At 38.6% G+C, this 25,605-nt stretch overlaps 3 protein-coding genes across 3 annotated transcripts; all 3 read right to left on the bottom strand.

Moving 5' to 3' along the window:
* Nucleotides 1-352: 352 nt before the first annotated feature.
* LOC141338243 (5-hydroxytryptamine receptor 3C-like) lies at nt 353-8,567 on the bottom strand. Its single transcript, XM_073843786.1, has 11 exons — nt 8,538-8,567; nt 8,025-8,088; nt 5,917-6,089; nt 3,526-3,570; nt 3,332-3,438; nt 2,973-3,142; nt 2,670-2,836; nt 2,350-2,560; nt 1,956-2,147; nt 1,690-1,859; nt 353-433 (listed from the first exon to the last, which is right to left on the bottom strand). Exons 1-11 carry the CDS (start codon nt 8,565-8,567, stop codon nt 353-355), a joined length of 1,410 nt encoding a protein of 469 aa, XP_073699887.1.
* Nucleotides 8,568-12,767: 4,200 nt separating this feature from the next.
* LOC141338244 (5-hydroxytryptamine receptor 3C-like) lies at nt 12,768-17,660 on the bottom strand. The gene is made up of 10 exons (XM_073843787.1): nt 17,631-17,660; nt 17,474-17,537; nt 16,949-17,121; nt 16,587-16,631; nt 14,787-14,893; nt 14,379-14,548; nt 14,119-14,285; nt 13,573-13,783; nt 13,237-13,428; nt 12,768-13,063 (listed from the first exon to the last, which is right to left on the bottom strand). Exons 1-10 carry the CDS (start codon nt 17,658-17,660, stop codon nt 12,768-12,770), a joined length of 1,455 nt encoding a protein of 484 aa, XP_073699888.1.
* Nucleotides 17,661-18,240: 580 nt separating this feature from the next.
* On the bottom strand, nt 18,241-21,533 carry LOC141338270 (receptor-transporting protein 4-like). Its single transcript, XM_073843815.1, has 2 exons — nt 21,391-21,533; nt 18,241-18,583 (listed from the first exon to the last, which is right to left on the bottom strand). Exons 1-2 carry the CDS (start codon nt 21,531-21,533, stop codon nt 18,241-18,243), a joined length of 486 nt encoding a protein of 161 aa, XP_073699916.1.
* Nucleotides 21,534-25,605: the final 4,072 nt, after the last annotated feature.

A 25,605-nucleotide genomic window follows, 5' to 3' on the forward strand; every position in this document is an offset into this window, starting at 1 on the left:
AATACACTTGCTCTTGTCGAAGTACTGCAGGTTTTTGAAAATGTAAGCTTTTTATTGCAGCTTGCAATAGCTGAAACTATACAGTTGCACGCAAGCTCAAGATAAAATACGATTCATAGATTTCACATTTGAAAGAGATGTGTACGTGTGTTTTCTGCACATAAGTTCATTCTATGATACACATGTACACATATTTGAGAGATGATCGTAAGATCAAATTTAGGATGGTTTCTGCACAACAATTTATAAGTGAGGCCCCAATGTCCAAACTTGGTTCTGGAGGGCCAGTGTCCTGCACAACTCCAACTTGCCTCAACACACCTGCCTAAGAATTTAACTGGTTCAGGTGTGTTTAATTGGGGTCGGCGCTGAGGTCTGCAGGACAGTGGACCTCCAGGAGCAGGAGTGGACACACCTGCCATAGATGCTTCAACTGGATTGAGATTTTGGAGGATATTGGAATTTGGAGGACAAAGCAACACCTTGAACTCTTTGTCATGTTCCTCAATCGATTCCTGAACAATTTAGCTATGTACCAGGGCTGAAAGAGGAAACTTCCATCAGGGAACTCCATTGACATGAAGGGATTTACATTGTCTGCAACTATCTTTAGATAGGTGGAACATGTCAAAGTAATATCTACATCAGAGGTTTTCAACTCTGGCTTTCAAGGTCCACTTTCCTGCAGAGTTTAGCTCCAACTCTAATCAAACACACCTAAACAAACTAATCAAGGTCTTTAGGATCCATATAAAGTTAAATTCAGGTGAATTTGATCAAGGCTGGAGCAAAACTCTGCAGGAACGTGGACCTCGAGGACCAGAGTTGAGAATCCCTGATCTACTTGATTGTCAGGACCCAAGGTTTCCCAGCAGGAATGCATATTCCATATGCAGCAAATTGCAATGCACTACTTATTCTGATACCTTCTATCATGCCCAGCAAGTTTTTCAGCAATTTAAACTCCAGTAGCTTCTCTGTGTGATTGGACTAGCCTTTGCTCCCCATGCGAATCAGTGAGCCATGGGACCCTGACACTCGTTAACCGGTTGTCATTCCTTTCATCACTTTTGGTAAGTTCTAACCACTGCACTGAAGACCCCACAAGACTTGATGTTTTGGAGATGTTTTGATCCAGTCTTCTGACCGTCACTAATTCTCTAAGCAATCATTTCCCTTGCTCATTATTCCCGCTTCCAACACATGAAATTCCAGAACTGACTACTCGCTTGCTGCTTAATTCAGGGGTCTCTAAACTCTGTCCTTGAGGGCCACTGTCCTGCAAAGTTTAGCTCCAACTTGCCTCATCCTTAGTAAACCTGACTGGACGTTTCTAGTGTACCTAGTAAAACCTTTCTTGGCTGGTTCAAGTGTGTTTAATTGGGGTTGGAGCTAAACTCTGAAAGACAGTGGCTCTCCAGTAGCAGGATTGGACAACCCTGGACTAATATATCCCACACCTTGACATATGCCAGTGACAATGTAATCAATGTTATTCACTTCACCTCTCAGTGGTTTCAATGTTGTGGCTGATCAGTGTACACTTACTTTTAATAGTTTCATTTAAATTAAAGATGCAACTTTGTTGTACCAGTACACCCAAAAGACCAAAATAGTTATGAAACTAACTGAAAGAAATATAATATAAAGCCCGAAAAACAATCGGTCAACGACTTGACCCAAATACACCCATTCCTCCACGCTCTCATCAGTTTTCAAATGTTTTTCGACCTGCTGGCGGATGGAGAGTAACGCGTGGCTTATCTTCTTCAATTCCAGAAGAACAGGTGTTTTATATGCTGCTTCTCTCTGAGATGTTTCAACTGCAGGATCACAGTGTTTGGTCTCAGTTCTGTGCTCTACATGGACAAGAGAAACCTAGTTATTATCAGTTACCAATTATTAGCTATTCATGCCGAAATAAAGTACTCGTAAATGATATTTGGAAGGCTGACCTTCAGGAATACAATTTTGGCCACTGGGTTTCTTGCTTAAACAAACAAGTCTGGCGACATAGTTGAGGAAAAGCACCTTGGCCCATTGAGGTAAAGGTCCATAGTTAATGGAGCCACACTGGATATTAGTGATAAGGATTGTCTCTAGAAGACTAGCCACCATCAGAGCAAAGCAGAGGGAGAAAAATGCATCTGGAAAGAGAGTTTTAAAGAGAGGTAATCAGCTAAAACTTGACAGAAAAACACTTTAAAACTGTCGTAACCAGCAGTGACTGTAATGAGTGACAAATATTGCCACTGCTTTAATGGAAGAAGGAAAACCTACATGATTCTGGAGGATTGTCACATGGCTGGTTAGGACAGTGAAATGCTACAATAAAGCTTCTATACAAACTTATGAGAGGTAGGTTGTTTCCTGTGACGGGCAGCAGGTCGTTCATTAGCAGCAGGAATACAGTGTAACCAAAAATGAGGGTCATTTTGAATGCAGAACGATCCACGGACTGAGGTGGCAGAAGAAAGCTGAACAGATCTACAGTAATGAGGAAGCAGCTGGGAATCAGGAGGTTCACCACGTACATGGTGGGTCGGCGGCTTAGAATGACCTGAATCATAAAAAACATAAAAAATAAATAAATAAATGAATAAATAAATAAAAGATTGTTTCAATATATCTTATAAAATTTACAAAATTGAACTAATTTGTATTCATACATAGTAAATGAGTGTATCGTAAGTAATATTTAGCTCTTCAGGAGGTATCGGAGGTTTCTCAGCAAGCATGTTGACTACCTCCCACTCTCCTTTAGTTTGCAACACAGATAGGGAATTATAAAGTGTTACCTCCACTGGTTCAACAAAAAACAATTGAACATCCACCGCTGTAGAAAACACCAAACCAATAACATAATCAGTTTATAAAGTTAGTACTTAAATTTTCAATTATATTTTCAATTATATTTTAATTTATATTTTAAATTATATTTAAATTTTGAAATATCCTTCAAGTCAACTTACCAAAGAGCTTGTATGAGTTAAAAGTAAACGTGCAGTTCTGAATATCAAAAGGAAAGGTGTAGATGTCCATGTTGCAGGAACTGATCACATGAATAGGAAGATCATCCATTACCCAACCGGTGTGTTGGACATAGAGGTATTGAGTGTCTGGGGATCTACTTTCATCCATGCTTCAAAGTAAAACAAAGCAACTTTATAGGAACAAGTAGTGTTTACAGAGCATTTCTTTTATTATCCATCATACTTTGAGTGAGTCTCAAGTGTACTAAAGTTTTAACAAATCTAGTTGCATTTCATGAAGCATTTCAGATTTGAATGAAAATGGCATAAATATAATAGCTTGATACGTTTGAACTCACAATTCATTAATCACAATGTCAGGCATCCACAGATTTTCTCTTGGCAGTGAGATTCTGTCTGTTCCACATTCATCAGGATCCCAGCTCAAGCCTTCAATATTCCAAAACTACAAAAATATTCCATCTACAAAGTTGCATAAAAAAGCGTGAAATCGCACTGCTTTCAGAGAGGCATAAAGTTCAGAGGGACTTACCAAATACAGCCAAATGAATGAATCGAATATTTGAGCTTTTTCATCCTGAAAGAGAAAGAGAGAAAATTTCATCTCACAATTGCCTGAAGACCTGCTCACTAGTATGTATACCTTAATTTAATGAATTATGAAGTATTATTGGCAAGCCGATTCAATATGACTTTAAAATTAAAAAAAGTCTAGTGTTATTTAACTGTCTAAAAAACTATCTAAACTGTCATTTTTTTTTCTTAATTAAATAAACAGTAATTTGAAAAAAAAAGGTAAAACCATAGGTTTCAGTGCTCAGCCCCCTCCACTTCTTAAACTAAATAGTAAATCATACATTTTAAAACCACAGAGTTAAGTGCTTGGCCCCCTTCCACTTTTTGAAATAAATAGTAATTAATACATTTCATGATCCCAGGATTCAGTGTTCAGCTCCTTTTGCTTCTTGAAATAAATACTAACTCATACATTTTATGATCCCAGGGTTCAGAGTTCAGCTCCCTCCACTTCTTAAAATTGTTATTTGTAAATTTTAAAACCCCAGGGTACAGTGCTCGGCCCCCTACACTTCTTGGAATTAATCGTGATTTGTTAATGGTAAAACCTGCAGGGTTCAGTGCTCGACCCTCTCCGCTTCTTGAAATAAATAGTAATTCATAATTTTAAAACCCCAGGGGTCAGTGCTTGGCCCCTTCTACATTTTAAAAGAAATAGTCATTCCTAAATTTTAAAACCCAAAGCGCGGCTGTCTGGGGAGGGTCCTCGAGAGAGCATCGCCGACAACATCGAGTGGGTGCTGGGGTCCTGTGGATCGTCTTGGACTGTCGGCATCGTCGAGGAGGACGTCAGCCCCATTCATGACCCAGAGCCCAGCCAACCATCACTCCGATATGTGGAGTTTGAGCCCAAGCGCACCGCGGAGGAGGAACCTTATCCCCGAGCAACAGAGCTAGCGTCCCACACGTCCGACCAGGTGCGTGAGCTGGCCACTACATCCGCGACGGTGGAAGTCTACGTGGAGCAAGTGAGGGTACTAGAGAGCCCTGCCCACTGCACTACCGCTGGGGGTGAGATGGATCAGGATTCTGGGGATTTAATAGACTTCTTTTCTAACATTTTGGAGGACAATTCTGATGATTTAATAGACTTCTTTACTGAAGTACCACTGGAATACAATCCTGGGGATTTAATAGACTTCAATATGGAAATATCTATCTGTCATGATCTACCTGTCAGTCTGAAATCCCCCCCCCCCCCTCTTCTGCTCATGTCTCCGTCTATCTGGTCACCGCTGTCCCCTGTCAGCCCCTCTGCTCAACCTCAGCCCACCACCTGTGCAGTGGGCTCATCGCAGGTCTGCCAGTTTCCACCGGTGTTATGGCTGGAGGATCCCTCATCTCCGCCTCCAGCCTCAGAGTCCAGAACTCCACCTCGGCCCTCTGACCCTGCGGCTCCACCACGGCTCTCAGCGCCCTCATCTCCACCATCGCCTGTCGGTCCACCAGCTCCACCAGGCTCCCTCGTCTCTCCGGCTCCGCCCTGGTCAGTCCTCCCTCCGTCACCTCAGGACTCTGCTTCTCCACCTGTGCCTCGTCACTCCGTCCCACCGGCTTCTACGGACTACTCCCTCCCAGTCGTCAGCCCTTCCTCCACCATGGCTCCTCTCTCTGTCGGCTCCACTGTGGACCGTCATCATGGCTGTGGTCTGGGTCTGTCAGAGCCTCTCCTGCTCCGGGTCCCTCCTGTTTTCTCCCAGGCACCTCCCATCGTCGTCACCCCCTTGGACTAAGTCCTATCTGGTTTTTGTCCCCCTCCCGGGGTTGCGTCCTCCGCCAAAGCCTCCTCCTCCGTCTTTATGTTTTGCCTCCCCTCTAATCTGTTTTGTTCTGTTTCTGTTTTCTACGGCACGAGGATGCGCCTATTCGGAGGGGAGCGTAATGTTATAGTTATGTCTGTTTGTCTACTTGTTTTTTCCCATTGTCTCACCCCGTCGATCTGTTTACTTTGGTTTAGCCCTCGTCACTGTAATTCCCTGCACCTGTCTGTAATTATTAGTTATCCTTTATAAGTCTGTCTCAGTGTTCAGTTCTCAGTCGGTCTTTGAATGCTTTATGTTACTGCAACGTGTGGATGTTATTCGTGTTTCCTGATCAGTCTGTTCCTTGGATTTATATAAAAAAAGACTTTGTTTGTAATCTTGTGTCTCGTCTCGTCAATCCAGCACCTACTCGTAACACAAACGAGACAACCCAACAATGTCTGCTCATATTTCTGTCTGTTTTTTCCTTCAGATTATTTTCAGATTCTTGCTTTTTTCTTTAACTTGGCCCTGATTTTGGAATACATGGCTTACAGTTTTGTACTAATTACCACACATTTGTTACTGATAATAAATAAACTTACCACACCTAAAATCCCATACAGAGTGAAGCTCACACTGATGTTGGTGGGAGTTTTCTGGTAAAAAACTGGCCTCACGTCAGTTTTATCAAGGATGCTGTCCTTCAGGGCAGCTAAAAGAGCATCTGAAGTAGGTTCGGAGCAGTTAATAGTATCTGCAGATTTCATTAAAAAAGCTGCAAAAACAAATGAAATAAAATAAGATATAATTTAAAAAACAGCTTAAACTGGATGACCTTGTTAAATTAAATGAATTAAATATAAACTTAGTTTAGCAACTAAATATGTAGAAATCAAAAACCGATGACTTACATTTATCACTTAACATATGATTTAAAAAAAAAACAGAATTAAAATATACACGAACAACTATCTAACAGTTTACATAACATTGCTTAATTACCTTGTTAATTAAAGGTTTTACAAAGTGATTAAATACAGCGGGGAAAATAAATATTTGACACATCAGCATTTTTTATCAGTAAGGGGATTTCTAAGTGAACTATTGACACAAATTTCCACCAGAATTAGCCATCAAGCCAAATATTGAATTCATACAAAGAAATCAGAACATTTAAGTATACAAGTTGAGTCATAATAAATAAAGTGAAATGACACAGGGAATAAGTATTGAACACATGAAGATAACAAGGTGCAAAAAGACATAGAAAGCCAGGAGATCACCTGAAATCTGTCAGTACTGCGAGAGAAACCCTGCCCCCTATCAGTACTAATTAATATGAGCTGCTTTAGTCTTGACTGATGGCCTTTAAAGGCTTCTGATTACCAAGAAGGCACACAGGAAAGACTTCATGGTAAAAAGCAAAGAACTCTCTCAAGATCTTCATAATCATATCATAGAAACGCAATTTGATGGCAATGGTTATAGGTGCATTTCCAGAATGCTAAATGTTCCTGTGAGCACTGTGGGGGCCATTATCCGGAAATGGAAAGAGCATCAGTTCACCATAAACCGGCCGCGATCAGGTGCTCCACGTAAGATCCCTGTCCGAGGAGTCCAAAGAATAATCAGGAGAGTTCTCCAAGAGCCAAGAACCACTCGGGCAGAACTTCAGGAAGACCTTGCATCAGCAGGTACTGTTGTTTCAAAGAAAACTATAAGCAATGCACTGAACCGCCGTGGCATCCATGCACGCTCACAACCCAAGACTCCATTGCTGAGCAAAAAGCATGTTGAGGCTCGGTTAAAGTTTGCGAAACAGCATTTGGAGAAGCCTGTGAATAATTGGGAGACTATAGTATGGTCAGATGAAAGCAAAATTTAACTTTTTGGCAGTCATTCTACACACCATGTTTGGAGAAGAAATGGCACTGCCCACCACCCCAAGAACACCATACCGATAGTTAAGTTTGGGGGTGGAAGCATCATGGTTTGAGGCTGCTTTTCAGCAAGGGGTACTGGCAGACTTCATATTTTTGAAGGCAGGATGAATGGAGAAATGTACTGGGACATTCTGGATAAAAATCTGCTGCCATCTACCAGAAAGCTGAAAATGAAAAGAGGATGGACATTTCAGCAAGACAATGATCCCATACATAAGGCCAAGGAAACAATGAAGTGGTTTCAAAGAAAGAAAATCAAGTTGCTTGAATGGCTTAGTCAATCACCTGACCAAAAAACTATGGAGAGAACTGAAGATCAAAGTTCATAAAAGAGGCCCAAGGAACCTTCAAGATTTAAAGACCGTTTGTGTGGAAGAATGGGCCAGAATCACTCCTGAGCAATGCAGACGACTGGTTTCTCCATACAAGAGGCGTCTAGAAGCTGTAATCACCAACAAAGGCTTTTCTACAAAGTATTTAATAAAGTGTGCTCAATACTTATTCCCTGTGTCATTTCACTTTATTTATTATGACTCAACTTGTATACTTAAATGTTCTGATTTCTTTGTATGAATTTAATATTTGGCTTGATGGCTACATCTGGTGGAAATTTTGTGTCAATAGCCCACTTAGAAATCCCCTTACTGATAAAAATGCTGATGGGTCTTATTTTCCCCGCTGTAGTTTAATGTGATTGCACTCTTGTTCTTGATCAAATTTAATGTGATTGCACTCTTGTTCTTGATCAAATTTTAATGTGATCTTACATTGCATAAAAAGACAGTAGATAATGAGCTGGAACTGTGAAAGAAGAGCTTTGAATCCAGCAACCTGTAATAAATTATCACCACATTTAATAAACATGGAAATTTGATGACTCTCCACACATATTTTAAATGAATCCTGTTAATGTATCCAAATGTTACTTTTATTAAATGTAAAAAGAGAAATGGCAGGTACTTGCGTATTAATACAAAAATATATAGACTTATATATAATAAGAATATTCTGTGTTTAGTAATTTGGACTCAGTGAGTAGCATAGTACTCGGCAGTATACATTACTATAAGAAATGTATAAACTGCTCTTGGAAATTTTACCATATTAAATACAAATTGAACAGTTCATTACTTATGTAACAACGAACAATAATATATTATTAATTACTGTATTCATATTTTATTCGATGAACCTCAATCAATAATGCATGTAGTAGACAGTGTTGAAAATAAACAATCGAAATAATATCCGACATGTACTATTTTAAGACTGGGTCTTACCTGTGGTCTTAAGAGCAAAGCAGCAGCCATCATCTGCTTTAGAATGAAAAATGGTTGGCTATCTACAGTTTCTTGATGTCTGTGAGGATTCAAATAGAGTGTCAAACTATATACCTAAACTGATTTGCCTAGATATTTGTCTGTCCTATAATCTGAGAAGCCAACAACATGCAAAGCAAAATGTATGTTGTGTGAATCCCATATTACAAATCTGGTGGTTTCGGTTTCTGGTAAAGGTCTATGCACACATTATGTAGTAATGTAGTAAAGTATACGTTTTTCATATTTGTCAAAATTTCTCAAGCAGAGAACCTCAAGGTGTCAAAAACATCTCTCAAAATGTTTGCTAGGGATGTGAAAATTCAGAAAATTGAACCCATTTATTATTATTTTTTGATGGACCCCAGGGTTCGATGCTCTGCCCCCTTCGCTTTTTGAAATAATTAGTAATTCATACATTTGAAAACCCCAGGGTTCAGTGCTCACCTCCCTCTTCTTCTTGATATGAATAGTAATTCATAAGTTTAAAAACCTAGGGTTTAGTGCTTGGCCCCCTCCACTTTTCGAAACAAATAGTAATTCACAATTTTAAAACTCCAGGAACTTTGCAGTTCTTGGTCCCCTCTGCTTCTTAAAATCAATGGTACTTTGTGATTTTAAAACCTCAGGGTTCAGTGCTTGGTCCTATCTGTCTCGTGAAATAAATTGATTGAACGCAATTTGTTTTAATGATGGACAAAAGTTTCTAGAATTTATTTGACAAATTTTAATGAAACAATAAACAACACAGTAATATTTAATAAAGACATTTTAGTTTTGAAGGCCCTCAACTGATTCCAACCACTAAGGACAGCTTGTAGATGGAAATGCACAAGTTATTAGTACATAATCACACACACACACAAAAAAAAAAAAAACCTCCACAAAACTTCCCAAAACATATAGGGTAGAAATTGGTAGTCATTTTACATATTTCATAATTGTTATGTTGAAAATACAGGGGTTGGACAATGAAACTGAAACACTGGCCAATATAATGTTGGAGGTTTCATGGCTATATTTTTGCAGCCTGGTGGCCAATCTTCACTGATTGCACATTCCACCAGTAAGAACAGGTGTGAAGGTTGACTATGTGCACCCAATGGTTCAGACATTGTACTCTGAAGGTGGTGCCATGTATCAGGATGATAATGCACCAGTACACACAGCAAGACAGGTGACAGAGTGGTTTGATGAACATGAAAGTTGGACATCTCCCATGGCCTGCATAGTCACCAGATCTGAATATTATTTTGCCACTTTGGGGTGTTTTGGAGGAGCGAGTCAGATAACATTTTCCTACACCAGTATCATGTAGTGACCTGACCCCTGATCTGCAAGAGGAGAATGGCTCAAAATGCCTTTGGCAACTGTGCAGGACTTGTATTTGTCATTCCAAAGACGAAATGCTCTATTGGCCACAAAAGGAGGCCCAACACCATACTAACTGTGGTCTAAAACCAGGTGTTTCAGTTTCATTGTCCAACCCCTGTACATTATGGTTAGCATGGTTCCCCTGACATTTCGCAAACTTTATTAACACTGATTAGATGTAGTGTTAACTGAATCCTGATAACATTACTAAACAGTATAAATGTTATTTTTATACTGTGTGATTGTATATGTGATAAATATACAAATCAAAGATGAAATTCCAGTTCAGACTTTATCCTAAATATATAAAAATACTCATGTAATAAAATTGTTTTATTTTAGGAATTTGAAGTACGATGCAGAAACACAATAAAATGAAAATCTCAACAGAATGCATTTAAAATATGTTTGAACCTGCTTTAATTCTACTTTCAAAAATGACTCATTTGCAGAACACTTGTGCTGAGTCTTGTGGAGTGCCTTTTTAACTTTAGAGTCATAAGAAACAAAACGGAATCTACTGCAGTTCATGCTATATCTGTTTTGGTTTCCAAAGGCTATCTCCAACAGAGATAGTGGACTATGGCAGAATAAAGACTTATGAAACAGTTTTGTTTTATGAACGTGATTTTTACTTTATCTACACAGGATAATTTCGAAAAGCCTGCTTTTTTAAGCTAGTGTCTAATCTGGTATTGTCTGATTGAAACTACATGAGAACTGTCACACGACATGAGCATATCACTGCAGCTGTCATAAATGAGCATGCTTATGATCACAGAAATGAAACTGAGAGTTGATTTTCAACCCCACCTACTAGACAACAAGTACAGCTAATGTCAACATGTAATTAAAACTGATCCTATTTACATTCACAATTATTGCTTTTTGCATTAGTGTGCATGATCATGATATATAAATGATTCAATAATGACTTGTAAAATATTAAATAATACATTAGAAAATGGTTTAATTTTTTTTTCTCCACCTTTGAAACCAACTTTCCTTTTCCCTTTCCTGATGTCAGAAATCCCTCCCTGTTCAGGTATGTAAATCTCTTCTGGCATCCAGTCAATTCCTAACAGATAATGTCAAATCCTGCCCCTTACATTTTGTTCTTTCTGACTGAAATAAAGATCTTCCACATATATGATGAGGGGGAAAAAGAAAACTACATCGACAGTGATTCCAAAAACATTCTTTATTCTATTTAACCCTTAATATATAATTTCATTAATTTAAAAATTATTTAAACATCACAGAATTACATTTGCGACATTTCCAACAGAATTGTAAAACCGCTAGGTCTCAACTCTGACAGGACTACACATTTATGATAATTAATTAGCTGTATAAAAATACAACAGCAAAACAAAAGTAAAGACAAAAACAAATACAAATATAACTGCAAGCAGCAATTAAGGGGCCATGCACTACTGAAGCAAGCATCAGACCAACCACAGCAATGAGTAAATGAAGCAATTTAAAGATGATTTTAGTCAAATTGGATTAAAAATGACAAAGATTGGATTAAAATGACTACTGGTAATATGATTTAATGGCTTATCACGTTTGACCAACAGGTGGCACTGTTATTAAATTGGTGTGGTTTGTTCTGTGTGAGGTGACAATGGCACACACAAAGTTTGGTGTCAATATGTCAAAGCTTTGCAGAGATGCAGCTTCAGGCATAGTCTGGCATCATGCTTCAAATTTGTTGCGTTACTATACTAAAACGGTTTTGTCTATCAACACGAAATCCATAACTTTCTGTCAGCACAGTCTGAAGATGATCTGATTTGATTTTGGTGAAAATCAGAGTTCAAAATGAAGATTTTTAAACTTCAAAATGGTGGACAGGAAGTTTGTCCGACTTTGGCATACTATGTTGTCGGCATGACCCAAGGAATATATTGAGATCACTTTTATTACAATAGACCAATTGAATCAAATGTCATTAGCATTTTTAAAATGTATTTATAATTTTGACCATAAGGTGGTGCTGCCCCCAGACTTCTTGAGTACTGTCAGAGCATGGTGCCGAAGACACATAGTGAGTTTGGTAACGATACTGCAATGTGTTCATAAAATATAGCATTTTATGACAAAATTCAAAATGGCCAACACCCAAAATGGCTGACATGGGAAAATTGGGCATGGTTCGACTAAACTGGTCTCTTTAGATTCGGTGGAGCATGCTTTGTTATTTTAGGCCAAAGCATTGTGAAGTTATTAGCAAAAATAGCAATTTTTAATTTCTCCTGACCACTAGGTGGCTTTGCTCTGACATTGTGCAAGTTGGTCATAGTTCATAGTTCTTGTTATACCACACACAAACTTTTCTTTTAACTATTACAAATAGCAAAAAACAAAAAAACAAAAAAAAACCTAATGATTTTTACATTCTGGAGTTCGACTCTACATGAGCCAAGGATTCAGAGGAAAAAATATTTTCCTTTTAGACCTCATAGTCTAGAAGAAAAATTAGCATAAACATGAGTGAAATTTCGGACAAGTGGTGGTGCTACAGAGTTTGAGTTAGAGAAACTAAATTTGCTGTGGTTAATGACAAGACTGTCCTCTATCAGTGTGCCAAATTTCATAACTTTTCCCCAAGAGATTCTATGGGCTGCCATAGACTCAAGAGCGGAAGCAACGGAGGAATAATAATAAGAAAACCAACGGATATAACAGATGCCATCACACCTTTGGCAGAAAATATTTACTATTAACTATAGAGCAGTATCACCTTCCATTAATAACAAGCAATATGTTACAGGTTCAGTACTCAACATCACTCATTCCTAGTATTTGGTTTTATATTAAAGATGCATTTTTCCGGTACCAGTATATCCAAAAGACTACAATGGTGATAAAACTAACTGAAAGAAACACAATATACAGGCAAAAAAGCAAGCGGTCAATGACTTGACCCAAATGCACCCACTCGTCTGCGCTCTCATCAGTTTTCAATTGTTTATCAACCTGCTGACGGATGGATTGTAATTCGTGGCTTATCTTCTTCAGTTCCAGAAGAGCAGGTGTCTTATGTGTTGCTTCACTCTGAGAGGTTTCAAATGGAGGATCACAGCGTTTGGTCTCAGTTCTGCGCTCTATAGGTACAAGAGAGGTTGTTAAAATAAATGTATTATGGTATTACATAGCACTCTGAATACTTCGGTCTGATTGGCCAGTTGTGGCATTCAGTCGAAAAAATTAAAAGTAACAAAAATACGTTTCTGTAATTTGGACCCAATATTGCATGGTTTTGCATGGCAAGACTCACCTTCAGGATCACAGTTTTGGTCATTGGTTTTTTTGCTTAAACGAACAAGTTTGGCAACATAGTTGAGGAAAAGCACCTTGGCCCATCGAGGTAAGGGTCCATAGTGAGTGGAGCCACATTGAATATTTATGATAAGAATTGTCTCGAGAAGACTGGCCACCATCAGAGCCAAGCAGAGGGAGAAAAATGCATCTGGAAAAAACACAGATGCTTTTCATTACTTTATTGTAATGCTAAGTATGTTGTAATATAATCATTTTAAGGTAATATATATATATTTATTTTTTTTCTTAACGTATAGCATTTTTAAAGTTATAATGATGCTTCTATACAAACTTATGAGAGGCAAGTTGTTTCCTGTGACGGGCAGCAGGTCGTTCATTAGCAGTAGGAATACAGTGTAACCCAAAATGAGGGTCATTTTGAAGGCAGAACGATCCACGGACTGAGGTGGCAGAAGAAAGCTGAACAGATCTACAGTAATGAGGAAGCAGCTGGGAATCAGGAGGTTCACCACGTACAAAGTCGCCCGGCGCCTGAGGACAATCTAATGAAGGACAAAAGTAATTACACAATTTCAATTAGAATGTGATGTATCCCTAAATCTAAACTCAGTGTAGATCGTATGAGGATGTTCAAATGAGATTCTTACGAATTAGCCAGAAATGAGCTAAAACTTAGAATAATAATGAATTGCCATGAGAGAATGTATGAAGGACAAAAGTAAATACACAATTTCAAATTGAATGCGATGCATCCCTAAACTCAGTGGAGATTGTATGAAGATGTTTGAATGAGATTCTTACGAATTTGCCGACAATTATCCAAAACTTAAAATAGCATTTAATGTTAATTATTATAATTGTATTTAAATAATAATACATAGTAAGTGAGCATGTCCCGTGAGTTATTCATTTCATGGGGAGGTATCGTAGGTTTTTCAGCAAGCATGTCGACTAGCTCCCACTCTCCTTTAGTTGTCATCGCTTCAAGAGAACTTTTGAACGTTTCCTCCACCGGTTCAGCAAAGGACAACTGAACATCCAGCACTACAGAGAAGACCAAACAAAGAGAGTTATTGGGTTCATTCAACTTGGTAGTAGTTATTAGTGAAACTTTACTTTTTAGGCAAGGTAAATTACCAGTGTGCTGGTATGAATTAAAGGTGAAGGTGCAGTTCTGAATATCAAATGGAAAGGTGTAGATGTCCAGGTTACAAGAACTAATGACGTGAAATGGAAGATCATCCACTACCTTACCAGTATATGCGAGGTAGAGGTAATATGTGTCTGGGACTTTATTTTCATCAATGCTTCAAAGTAAAAGAATAGGTATGGGTGTTATGTTCTTTCTAGTATCCATACAAAGTTTTTATATTTTTTAAATTGCAAAAAATAAAAAATAAAATATCTTCAAACATCTAGCACCCCAAAGGCCAGCCATACTTAATAAAATGTGTGATATAAAATTGCAGTAATATATACATAAAAGGCATTATATTGTAGTAAACTGATCACAGAATTCCGAAATATTGATACTTTTGAACTCACAATTCATTGATGATAATATCAGGCCTCCACAGTTGTTTTCGTGGTATTGAAATTCTGTCTGTTCCACATTCATCAGGATCCCAGCTCAAGCCTTCAATATTCCAAAACTACAAACATAAAATGTCTTCATTAGTACATTTTTGTTGATTACTAATTAACTAATCAGCCAGCAGATCTATTAGTGGCAGTCTGGCAACTACACTATCAAGGCCTACACAGATTTATTCTGAGCGCCAACAGGCCATTCTGGACTGGGAGGAGTATGTCCTTAAAGATATTTTCTGTTTCTGACTTATTGAGCCAGCTAAGTCATGTGACTTAACCTTTGAACAGCACATTGACTTTGCCTTTCTCCCTACACTGTGGCCTATGGCTCACCGTCCCCTGTGAATCATTGTGGTTCTGGTCTGTTGGTATCTGGGCTCCTAGGCCTGATGGTGCCAAGACCATTGGTCTCTATGCTACCTAGCACGGTGGTCCAAAGTCTGATGGTCTTTGTGCTCCTTGGCCTGGTAGTTCCAGGTCTATTGGTCTCTGTACTTTCTGGCCAAGTGGTCCCATGTCCACTGCTTTCTGTGCTCTATAGCCCGATTGTTCCAAGTCCATTTGCCTGAGGGTCTCTATGCTCCTAGGCCGGGTGGTCCCGAGTACATTGGTCTCTAGCTACCTAGCCCAGTGGTCCCAAGTCTGATGATCTCTGTGCTCCTTAGCCCAGTGGCTCCAAGTCTGATGGTCTCTGTGCTTCTAGGCCTAGTGGTCCCAAGTTTACTGGTCTCTATGTTATCTAGCCCGGTGGTCTCAAATCTGATGGACTCTGTACTCCTTGGCCCTGTGGTTCCAAGTCTATTGGTCGCTGTGCTTTCTGGCCCAGCGGTCCCATGTCCACTGCTTTCTGTGCTCTTTAGTCAGATTGTTCCAAGTCCCTTGGTCTTTGTGCTCCTTGGCCTGGTGGTTCCAAGTCTATTGGTCTCTGTGCTTTCTGGCTCATTGATTTGGTCTTTGTGCTCCTTGGCCCGGTCTCTGTACTTTCTGGCCTAGCTGTCAGAAGTCCACTGCTTTCTGTACTCCTTAGTCCGATTGTTCCAAGTCCATTGGTCTTTGTGCTCTTTGGCCCGGTATCTGTGCTATCTTGCCCAGTGGTCCTAAGTCCATTAGTCTCTGTACTCCTTATTCCAGTGGTCCCAAGTCTGATGGTCTTTGTGCTCCCTAGCACGGTGATAATAAAATAAACTGAACTGTCTGAGCTTCCTGTCACAGCCATGGAGGCTGCCCCTGAACTTCCTGTACCCTGTGGTCCCTGTCTCTGCTCCGCCATGGCCCCCAGATCCCCAGGCTCCACCCTCACTTCCCACTCGGCTGGCCTCACCATGGTTTTCAACTCCATGGGCTCCACTGTGGTGGTTTTCATAATTTCTGTGGTGTTCCTCAGCTCCACTGGCTCCACTGTGGTCTCTTGCTCTGCAGGCTTTCCAGTGGTCGTCTATTCCATTGTGGTGGTTCTCGTGTGGTGTTCTTGTGTCAGGTCTTGTCCTTTCTATGGACGTTTTGTGTTGGATGTTCTTGTTCTTCTTCTTCATCTTTTTGGATGTATGCACTTTTGTTATTTCCTAATTACATCTCTATCTGCAGTTGCTCTTCCATCATCTCCAGCACATTACACTTTATCACACATTTCTTTTTCAGCTTGAATTGTTTTCACTTTTAAATAAAAAAAATGTCTGATAAATTAAATAAAATGAATCATTAATTAAAAATACTTCAGTAAATAAGAGACTTTAAAGCAGTTGCAAAAGGACTTACCAAATTTACCCAAAGGAATGTGTTAAGCTTCTGTGCTTTTTCATCCTGAAAAAGAAAAACTGACTTAATTCTGACATAATTACCAATAAGCAATTGCTATTCATAAACCAGTTAGCAGGCAGGTTTGCACCTTTAATTGACGACATGAAGTTGTCTTTAAATAATACAAACTGAAGTATTATATCACATTTATTATTATTATTATTATTATTTTTAATGTTATTAATCTATTGTTTGAATTATTTAAAGACTCTGTATAGATGGGTCTGGAACGCAGTATTGGTTGCAAATGGTTGAGCACCATTTCTAATGTAATGAATACTGCCTTTGTGTGGCCATAAATTAAATTAATTAAAACCTACCACATCTAAAATTCCATACAGAGTGAAGGTCACACTGATGTTGGTGGGAGTTTTCAGGTTAATAACTGGCCTTATTTCAGTTTTGCTAAAGATGTTTTGCTTCAGGGCTGTTAAGAGACCATCTGTAGTGGGTTCGGAGCAGCTGATGGTCTCTGTGGATTTCATCAGTAGAGCTGGAAGAATAAAATAGCAATTTAAATAAAACAATTAAAAGGCTTGTCTGTTGTATTATCAGATTTTAACGTTTTTTTTTCTAACACTTTAAAATGTTTTTATTATTTATATGAAAATAATTCATTTTGTAAGCATTATTAAAAATAGAAATGATGCATATTTACAGCATTATTCATACAAATAAGTATATTATGATTTACATTATTAATACTTTGAATTTACTTTGAATACATGTTAACTATATTCAAATAAAAACAGTTGTGAATCAAATTGCAACATACTGCTTTAATACAGACTATACACACAAACCATTGTTGGTTCTTAAGAGTGTATGAACTATTTTTTTCTTACACTGCATGATGAGACAGCAGATCATGAGCTGGAAATGTGGAAACATAGCTGTGGATCCAGCAGCCTGTAATGATGATGATAACACACTGCAATATACACTTTAACTAACCTGTAAAACACTAAACAATTCTAGAAACTTATAATGACTATGCCTTACCTGTGGTCTTGAGAACAAAACTACAGCCATCAGCTGAAGAATGAGAAGGCAGATTACAGTAAGTAATGTTGTAAATTTCAGCTTTTACCTCACAGTTTCATGATCTCTGTGAGAAATGCACCCTCAGACAACCTATTTGCACAATAACTGATTTGCTTAGACAAACTAAAACCAACACAGACTTTTGACCACACCATTTCCATTTATTTCATAATCCCAGAATACAGAAGCGACAACATGCAAAGCACAACATGTTGATGTAAAACCCACAATACAAATATGGTGGTTTCTGTGGTAGCGCACTGTTCTACATTCAGAAGTTAAAAAGTATGTTAAAGATTAAACTTTATTTAACAATAGTTCATCAACAAAGAGTAAAAGGCAACTTTGGTTAATAAATAAGATTAATTTTGTGACAGAAACAAGTTTTTCATTTTAGCGTAATTATTATAGAATGCTTCAAGCGAGGAAGGGAATTTGCTGTCACTTCTTTCCACACACATCCCAAAATTTAATATATTAATTTATTTTTTTTTTGTCCATTTTTACAAATATTTTCAATTATATAGGTTATTATAGCTACTTAGAAGATTTGAGCAGATCAATAAAGTCAGTCGGCCTGACTGCAGATGCCAAGCCGACAGGCTTCACAGTGAGCACTTTCATGCGGTCCAGTAAGTCTGTCATTGAACATTGAGGATCTGTTTTCTTCATCCGGGTATTCTCCATAGCATTTCTTGCGGATATTTTTAACTAGTTTCTCAACCAGTTTATCAGTGTTGAACACTGAGAAGTCTGGATCCTCCCACTGAGCTTCATTGCATGTCCTGCACTCCTGTTTGTAGCATCGTAATTTAATGGTTCCTTGCCTTGTTGGTTTGTTCAGGTGGAAATTAAACACCACCTGCACTCTACTAGACCCCCAGGTTCTTCTACAAAGAGAGCACTTGAAGCTGCAATTGAAATGGAGAATAAATCAGTTGGCATCTACTGGTATTTCCAGGTCCTGTCATGTTTGATGAATAATGTTAACAAATGGTACCTTATTGTAAAGAGTTACTATAAACACATTGTTTATTTAAACAAACAATTTGGTTAAGAAAAACAAACCAGACAGGAGAGTAGATTAACATTGGTGGACTTGAACTTGAAAAATGGTGTGTATTGATGTCTTTTCATGTTGAAACAAGATACCTTTTGATATTTATTCATGTTTATTTCATGGTATAAGATAGTAAATGGTATCATAGTAAAGAGATGATCGGTTCATGTGCCGCGATACAGGCAATACAGCGATCTGTCAGGACACATTACAGTGAAGTACACTTTGATTCATACCAAAAGTAACCTGCTCTGTCTTGTACATCACCGCGTTGTCAGTGTCCTCTTTGCTCTGTGATGTATTTTTTATGGTTTGTCGGAATTGTATATGAAATTGAATATAAAAGTACAAAAACTGCCAATTCTAGGACATACATTCAATCCCGAAATTATTCATACCCCTGGCAAATTCTGACTTAAAGTTACTTTTATTCAAAAAGCAAGTTTTTTTTTTTTTTTTTTTTGTTTGATTAGAAATGACACATATGTCTCCCAGAAGATAATAAGATGATGTATAGGAGGTATCATTGTGGAAAAAAAACATAAAAAAAAAACTTTTGCTTTGTTTTGGGTCATTGTCGTGCTGAAATGTCCACTGGTGCCCAAGGGCAAGTTTCTGCCTGATGTTGTTGTTGAGAAATTTGATGTATTGCTCCTTTTTAATGGTGCTGTTTATTGTGATTAGGTTCCCGCACAACGACGTAACTCGCTGATTAACCTCCATAGTATGATGCATTGTTGTGGAAACGTACTAGCTAGTCACGACTGTTTCCCGAACAAGGTCGCATCTCCGTCGTTTGAACCACATTAGTTCAACAACGTAGGGCTGTTGTTAATGACATCACCGAGTAATAACTTATGCTATTTAACTGATTAGAGATCTCAAAAATGCAGCTATCATGAACACCTGATGACAAATTTACTATTTTTTTGTTCCGTCATTACGCTTTATTTGATGTTTGATTCACAGCGGGTTCCCTCTTTTGTCATACTCCGGGGTTCCCTTAGGCATTCATGCACATGCGCACCATTCAAAAAAAAGGTGCTTATAGAGGACGCACAAAAATACATAGATTAAAATGCATTTATATTTAGATTGAATAGAATATATAGATTGTACTGCATTTTAGCTTGCTTATTGCGCCTAAGAGCATAATTTATTAAGCCCATATGTCTTACTAACAATAAACTATGCTTCTAACCACAGGTCGAGAGCTGTAGTTCCAACCACATAAGTTGCGACGCTGTTTGCGAATGTTCGTTTGAACTATGGTGTCGGGAAACACCAAATCGTTGAACTATGTTGGTAACGACGGAACTTGCGACTATAGTTGGCTAACGATGCTTTTGGGAAACGCACCCCTGGCCAGCACAGATGTCACTTTTGGCTTCTGCCCACATCCTCTGAGATTTTTCACAGTGCAGAACATCTTGTATTTTTTTAATAATACTTTGCACTGTAGCCACTGGAACTTCGAAACATTTAGATATGGTCTAATAGCCCTTTCATGTCTTGTGAGCAGCCACACTGTGCAGCCGCAATTCCTCAGTGAGCTCCTGTGTCTTAGTCATGACTGTCCACAAACCAACCGCAGAGAGCTTCTGTTTTTCACCTGTTGACTTGATTAAAACAGCTGTTCCCAATGAATCAGGGTAATTAGGGCTAGGACTATTTGGAATGGTACAGAACTTTGGATTTTCCCATAGACTGTGACAGTTAAAGAGTATGAATAATTTTGGACATGCCACTTTTTGTTCAAATGTAAACAAAAAGCTGAGAAATATTTTTTTTTCCCACATTGATGCCTCTTGCTGGTTGAATAAAAGTAACTTTAAATCAGAATTTGCCAGAGGTAAGAATAATTTCGGGCTTGACTGTATATCTATAATGGAAAACAATCTGGAGTGGTCGCACCACATGATATTTAAAATTCTGTAAAAATTTACAAGCACAGAATTGACCACCTGAACAAAGCAGGCTAGTTTCCTACAAAAGTTCATTCATTATTATTCATTTTTTATTTATTTATTTTTTTAATTGGTGTATGATGCAATGTCATCTTTGAATAGATTTAATCATAAAAGTCCCAAAATGGTAGTTCTTTTGATGGTTGCACCACAATATTTTAATTAAATTGAATCATCGGGCGAAGTTTGTTTGTATCCTGTGATGAAAATATAAATACAATACAAATACTTTTTTTTTTTTTTACAAAAAATGTAAGACAAAATCACAAAACACTTTGGCAATCATGCAAAATAGTGCAGAAAATTTAATACAGTGAACTTTCAATAAAAGAAAAGGTAAGATAACTAAAGTTAAAGTAAGTACATACATGAGATAGGTACTTCACATATATGGCAACTTTTTGTACACATTTAAACCAATTTTTAACAAAAAAAAATGCAATTGAAAAAAAAAAGTATGCGTCATGTCACTGAGTCATAATAACACTTTACAATAAGGCACTATTTGTTAACATTAGTTAACTACAGTAGTTATAATGAACAATGAAATATACTATATAAAAAATAAGTTGAATCTGTTTATATTATTTAACAAACTTGAGCTAACATAAGAGATTATTGCACATGCTACATTATAAATCTCAATGCAAGATAAAACACAGATTGTGAAAAGAAAATGTTGTGCTCTTACTCTGCGTAGGAGCCAGAGATATACTGGTGCCAGTTAGGAGCCGGATTATTTTCCACAATAGTCCCATCAGTTTCAATGTTCCAAGTGTCGCCATGAAGATCACTTGCTTTCTTCTGTAAAGAACTGTTCCACAGTGATACCATGTCTGTTTCCTCACAGATATCTTGTAGGAATGATGCTCTGGCTTGTTATCATCCAATTTATACACAGCTAAGCTCTCGAATCACTAGAAATGAAACTAAAAGTAATCTGTTTTCCAACTGTTTTCTAGACCTCAAAAGTGAAAATTGCTTTACAAGTCAAAGTAAATTAGGTGAAAAACGATTATGCAGAATAAGGAATAATGACCAGTAATCATTATATTATTTAATACATGACTGAAAAATGTATTGTTTTACTGTATATGTATAGAGAATTAATTTAATAATTTCCTTGTCTTCCTGTGGCTGGTTACATAAGCTGCTTAAACTAGTCTTACAAGTTAGTCATCTGATTTTCTTTTTTTTAAAGGGATAGTTCGAGCATTTAAGACATGAAGTTGTATGCAATCCTTATCAGCACTATAGTGTATACACACTGACCCACACTGCGTTCACCTCCCTGGTCAGAGTTCTGGCCGCTGGAAGTTTTTCAAGAAAGTAGTCACGGTTAGTTTCCGGGGCCTCAAAACTGTGCGTTTTTACGTGAAAAAAATATATGCGTTTCAAAACTTGATTAATTTACATCACAAAAAACACTCCTGACAAAAATCATACCTCAGTTTTAATCGGCACTATATTCTTTCCGTTTCCATCAATCCGCGCTGCTGTCAGTTCGCACGTTCCGATCAGCTGTTCCATTACACACTCGAATGACAACGACGTAAAAAGTAGAAAATTAACAATGGTGCGAACTTGTAAATTCCCAGGTTGTGACCACAAGAATGTGCAGGGATCGCTGTTCAGATTCCATCGTTTTCCTGTTTCTGATATAGTTATGAGACAGCTTTGGCTGGTTGCCATCGGCTACTCTGCGGGAGCTAAAATATCCAGTATCAAGGATTTTCGTGTGTGCAGTGCTCACTTCAGCGAAGACGATTACATCCCCAACCAAGGAGGAAAAATCAAAAAACGGATTTTAAAGAGTTCTGCTGTACCAGTACCACGGGTAAGCTCTATTTACTAACTTTATGTCGCATACGACAGGTTTATTTTGAAGCTAACGTCGGTTTTTAGGCTAACGTTACACTGAGAATATTCTAACCGGGGCAGTGATAGCATCGACAATAATCGACTGTCTATGTGGTGAGAAAATTGGCAAATGTCATAACTAATGAATTTAATTGAATCTATATAACACAACAAAATATGATGCTTTGCTATATTTGTTATTGTCTGTAACTATGCGGAACGTGTGTCGGTATCATCGTGTTTATAAGTGTAAGGATTAATTAGCTCAAATTTATAATGATTCAAATAAGGAATCGAATCGAAAGATTCGGAACTTGATTAAATTGATTCAGAGTTAATAGATTACACTTCTTAACCATTCGTCCAGCAAAGTGGTCAATTCAGCATACTGTATTAACTCAAAAAGGTTTATATTATGTTCCTGGCCAAGATCACAAATAAACCAAAATATTACGTTAGGAAATTTTAAAGCTGAGGTAGCTTGATCTAAACACAGATAGAACTTTGTGAACATAAAATTCAAGACACTTCTTTTAATGAAACAATGATTTATTGACTACTCTAAGACACAAAACTAATCTCTACTCAAACACAAATAAACACACACACATTCACACTCACACTCATACAGTTCCAGGGATGAGAAATTACTGAGTTGAAGAGAACCCCAAATGTTCTATCATCTTAACTAGTTCTTAGATCGCAACCTTAGAAAATCACAAAAGCAGAGACTTAGCTTTTAACTACTTAGGGAGTATTTTGCACCAGTTTCAGCGAAGTAAAGAGAGATCTTGTTACTTGCGTTAGTGCCGGGAACGGGGGTTCCGGGGGCTCGTCTGAGCGAAAGTTCTGGTTGGTTGCTGGTCGATGACTGTACTTTGGGAAATCCCTCGACGTGGAGGAGTGGTTTGCTGGAGCCGGTCTTCGGTTGCCTGGTTACGCGGTTCGATGCGTTTCGGAGCTCTTCTGTATCAGAGTTGCGAGACTTTGAAGAGTTTGGCAGTCACGAAGTTTCAGTTTGTTCTGTAGAGTTTTGATGGCGCAGTCGCGTGCTTGGTCAAGTCAAGTGGTCGAGCGCAGATGGAAAAACACTCCAACCACAAGAGGCGAAAGGCGTGAGGCGAGAGCTGAGAGCTCTGAGTTCGCTGAGTTTGCTGAGTTTTTTTTTTTTGAGTTCTGTTAGGAACATGAAGTTTTAAACGGGCCGCTAGGGCACGTCCCATGATGCTGGGATCCAATGGCATTGCTAAAGGGGCGGGTCTCGCCACCTGGGCTGTACCTTCTGGTGCGTAACTTAAGATAATAAAATCTCTGCACATTCGTTATTAACTTAAATAAACTATTGCAATGCATACAGTATACACAATATCATTTTCTCATTCATTCGTACAAACTGCTTTCATTATGATCTTTCAAGGCATATGAAATAGTGGTATCTTGCTTGCATGCTAATACATTGGACAACTTCCTTTTCTAAAGGCATATAATGCATAGATTAAACTCCAATGATCACATAAAACACATCGAGCATATAAACGAAAACATGAAAACATACGATATTGTTTGGTCTAATCGTAACACTGATAAGCTGATTGTTTCTTAAAGAAATGTCTTTGCAGTGTATGTATCTCTATTGAGAGACGTGGTGTGTGGGAATGTCCGAGGAGAGGGGGACAGGAAGTCCGAAAGGTCACGCGAGTCACGCTGGACCTCGTGTAAATCTGTCCTTTTCTGTTTCTCTGATTGAAATTTATGTTGGGAGAAGGCTGAACATCTGTTTCTTGGCGCTCTCAGACAAAGAGCGGTTTGTGGCGTTATCGCTGTTTTAGTGTCCTGTGTTTAGGTCTCCTGACGTGAATTAATGTTAACGGGCAGGCCGGGTCAACACTAGGGAAGACTTGTAGACTAGCTGGCGTCTGGTGATTGTCATGTGATGGTCATGTTAAAATTTTATGGCTGGGAGGAGGGTTCTTTTTGATTAACAGAAATGTGAACACTTCTGTTTGGGTGCTTTGTTCCGCATTCCTACACATTCCCCCTTTTGGCTGGCGATGTTTCTGGTGTGAACATCGGCAGGCACTGGAACAAGAAGCAGAGAGAGAGAACAAAACACGCACAAGACACAAACAAAATCTCCATCACTAGCTGAATACTGGTGCAGGGATTTAGTTATTTGGCCTGGTACAGTTAGAGGCACTTGAAATGACGTAGGGCCGCATCGGTGAGAATTATTGTTAATTTGGCGGTCTTGATTGACCGGAGTATCGGGAGTTCAACGAGGCGGTGTAGACGTGTGCTCGATCAGGTGCTACGTCAGACAGTGCTTGGGATCGTATTCAAGGCGGGCTATCCATTAAGGAGTCTCTTTCTCGTAGCGCATGGGCCATGGGAGTAACTAGGCGTTGCGTTTGAGCGTAACCGTTTTGGTATGACTGTGAACCGTTCGTTAAGATTTATGACGTTGCTAAATCGTAATTCAGCTTGGAGTTTGTTCGCATGTCGTTTTAAGGTGGCTAGGTTTAGAATGTTAAACAGAGTGCCTACAGCCGCACCAGCCCCAGCAGAGCGCCCAATAATCGTTTGGGACGCCGGTTGTACCCGCTTAATTCAGCCTGGGTTACGATCATTTTCTGTAATTAGCGCAGCATGTGGTTCACATCTGCCTGCATGTGGGCAAGGGCTTCCCGTGTCTGACGGGTGTCGGCCCAAGACTTTTGGGGGCTGATAGGGTGTAGTTTGGTCTGGAAAACATCATAGGGTCGAATCGGCCATACACCTTTAGAGGTAGACTTTGCGGTTAGCTATTGGTAATCCTGATTACGCAGAGAAACAGGGCGGTGAATCATAACATCTACCTGGAGATAGAAAATAACAATGGGACAGTTAATCACGTGGATCATGGTTTGGCGGGGTCGCCTAATATGTTAACGTTTCTGGCAATGATTTGCAAATAATATGGTGTACTGAGTCAATCCCATCTTCAGGGGCCTAGACTTCAAAGAAAAGTTAGGTAAGTTTCTGATAAGGGCAAGAAGGAAGGGGGACA

Source organism: Garra rufa, chromosome 7 (assembly GCF_049309525.1).
Source record: "Garra rufa chromosome 7, GarRuf1.0, whole genome shotgun sequence".
In the NCBI taxonomy this organism is placed as follows: Eukaryota; Metazoa; Chordata; class Actinopteri; order Cypriniformes; family Cyprinidae; genus Garra; species Garra rufa.

What these genes read in the sequence shown, in the direction of transcription:
- LOC141338243 (XM_073843786.1), bottom strand. Translation starts at nt 8,567, where the DNA reads ATGGCTGCTGCTTTGCTCTTAAGACCACAG. An exon ending in CTTTGCTCTTAAGACCACAG is followed by an intron (nt 8,089 to 8,537) that starts GTAAGACCCAGT and finishes AATTTATTACAG; the next exon opens with GTTGCTGGATTCAAAGCTCT. An exon ending in AAACAACCTACCTCTCATAA is followed by an intron (nt 2,148 to 2,349) that starts GTTTGTATAGAA and finishes CTCTCTTTCCAG; the next exon opens with ATGCATTTTTCTCCCTCTGC.
- LOC141338244 (XM_073843787.1), bottom strand. Translation starts at nt 17,660, where the DNA reads ATGGCTGTAGTTTTGTTCTCAAGACCACAG. An exon ending in TGTATGGAATTTTAGATGTG is followed by an intron (nt 16,632 to 16,948) that starts GTAGGTTTTAAT and finishes TTTCTTTTTCAG; the next exon opens with GATGAAAAAGCACAGAAGCT. An exon ending in CCAAAACTGTGATCCTGAAG is followed by an intron (nt 13,064 to 13,236) that starts GTGAGTCTTGCC and finishes TTGTACCTATAG; the next exon opens with AGCGCAGAACTGAGACCAAA.
- LOC141338270 (XM_073843815.1), bottom strand. Translation starts at nt 21,533, where the DNA reads ATGGTATCACTGTGGAACAGTTCTTTACAGAAGAAAGCAAGTGATCTT. An exon ending in ATCTCTGGCTCCTACGCAGA is followed by an intron (nt 18,584 to 21,390) that starts GTAAGAGCACAA and finishes TTTCAATTGCAG; the next exon opens with CTTCAAGTGCTCTCTTTGTA.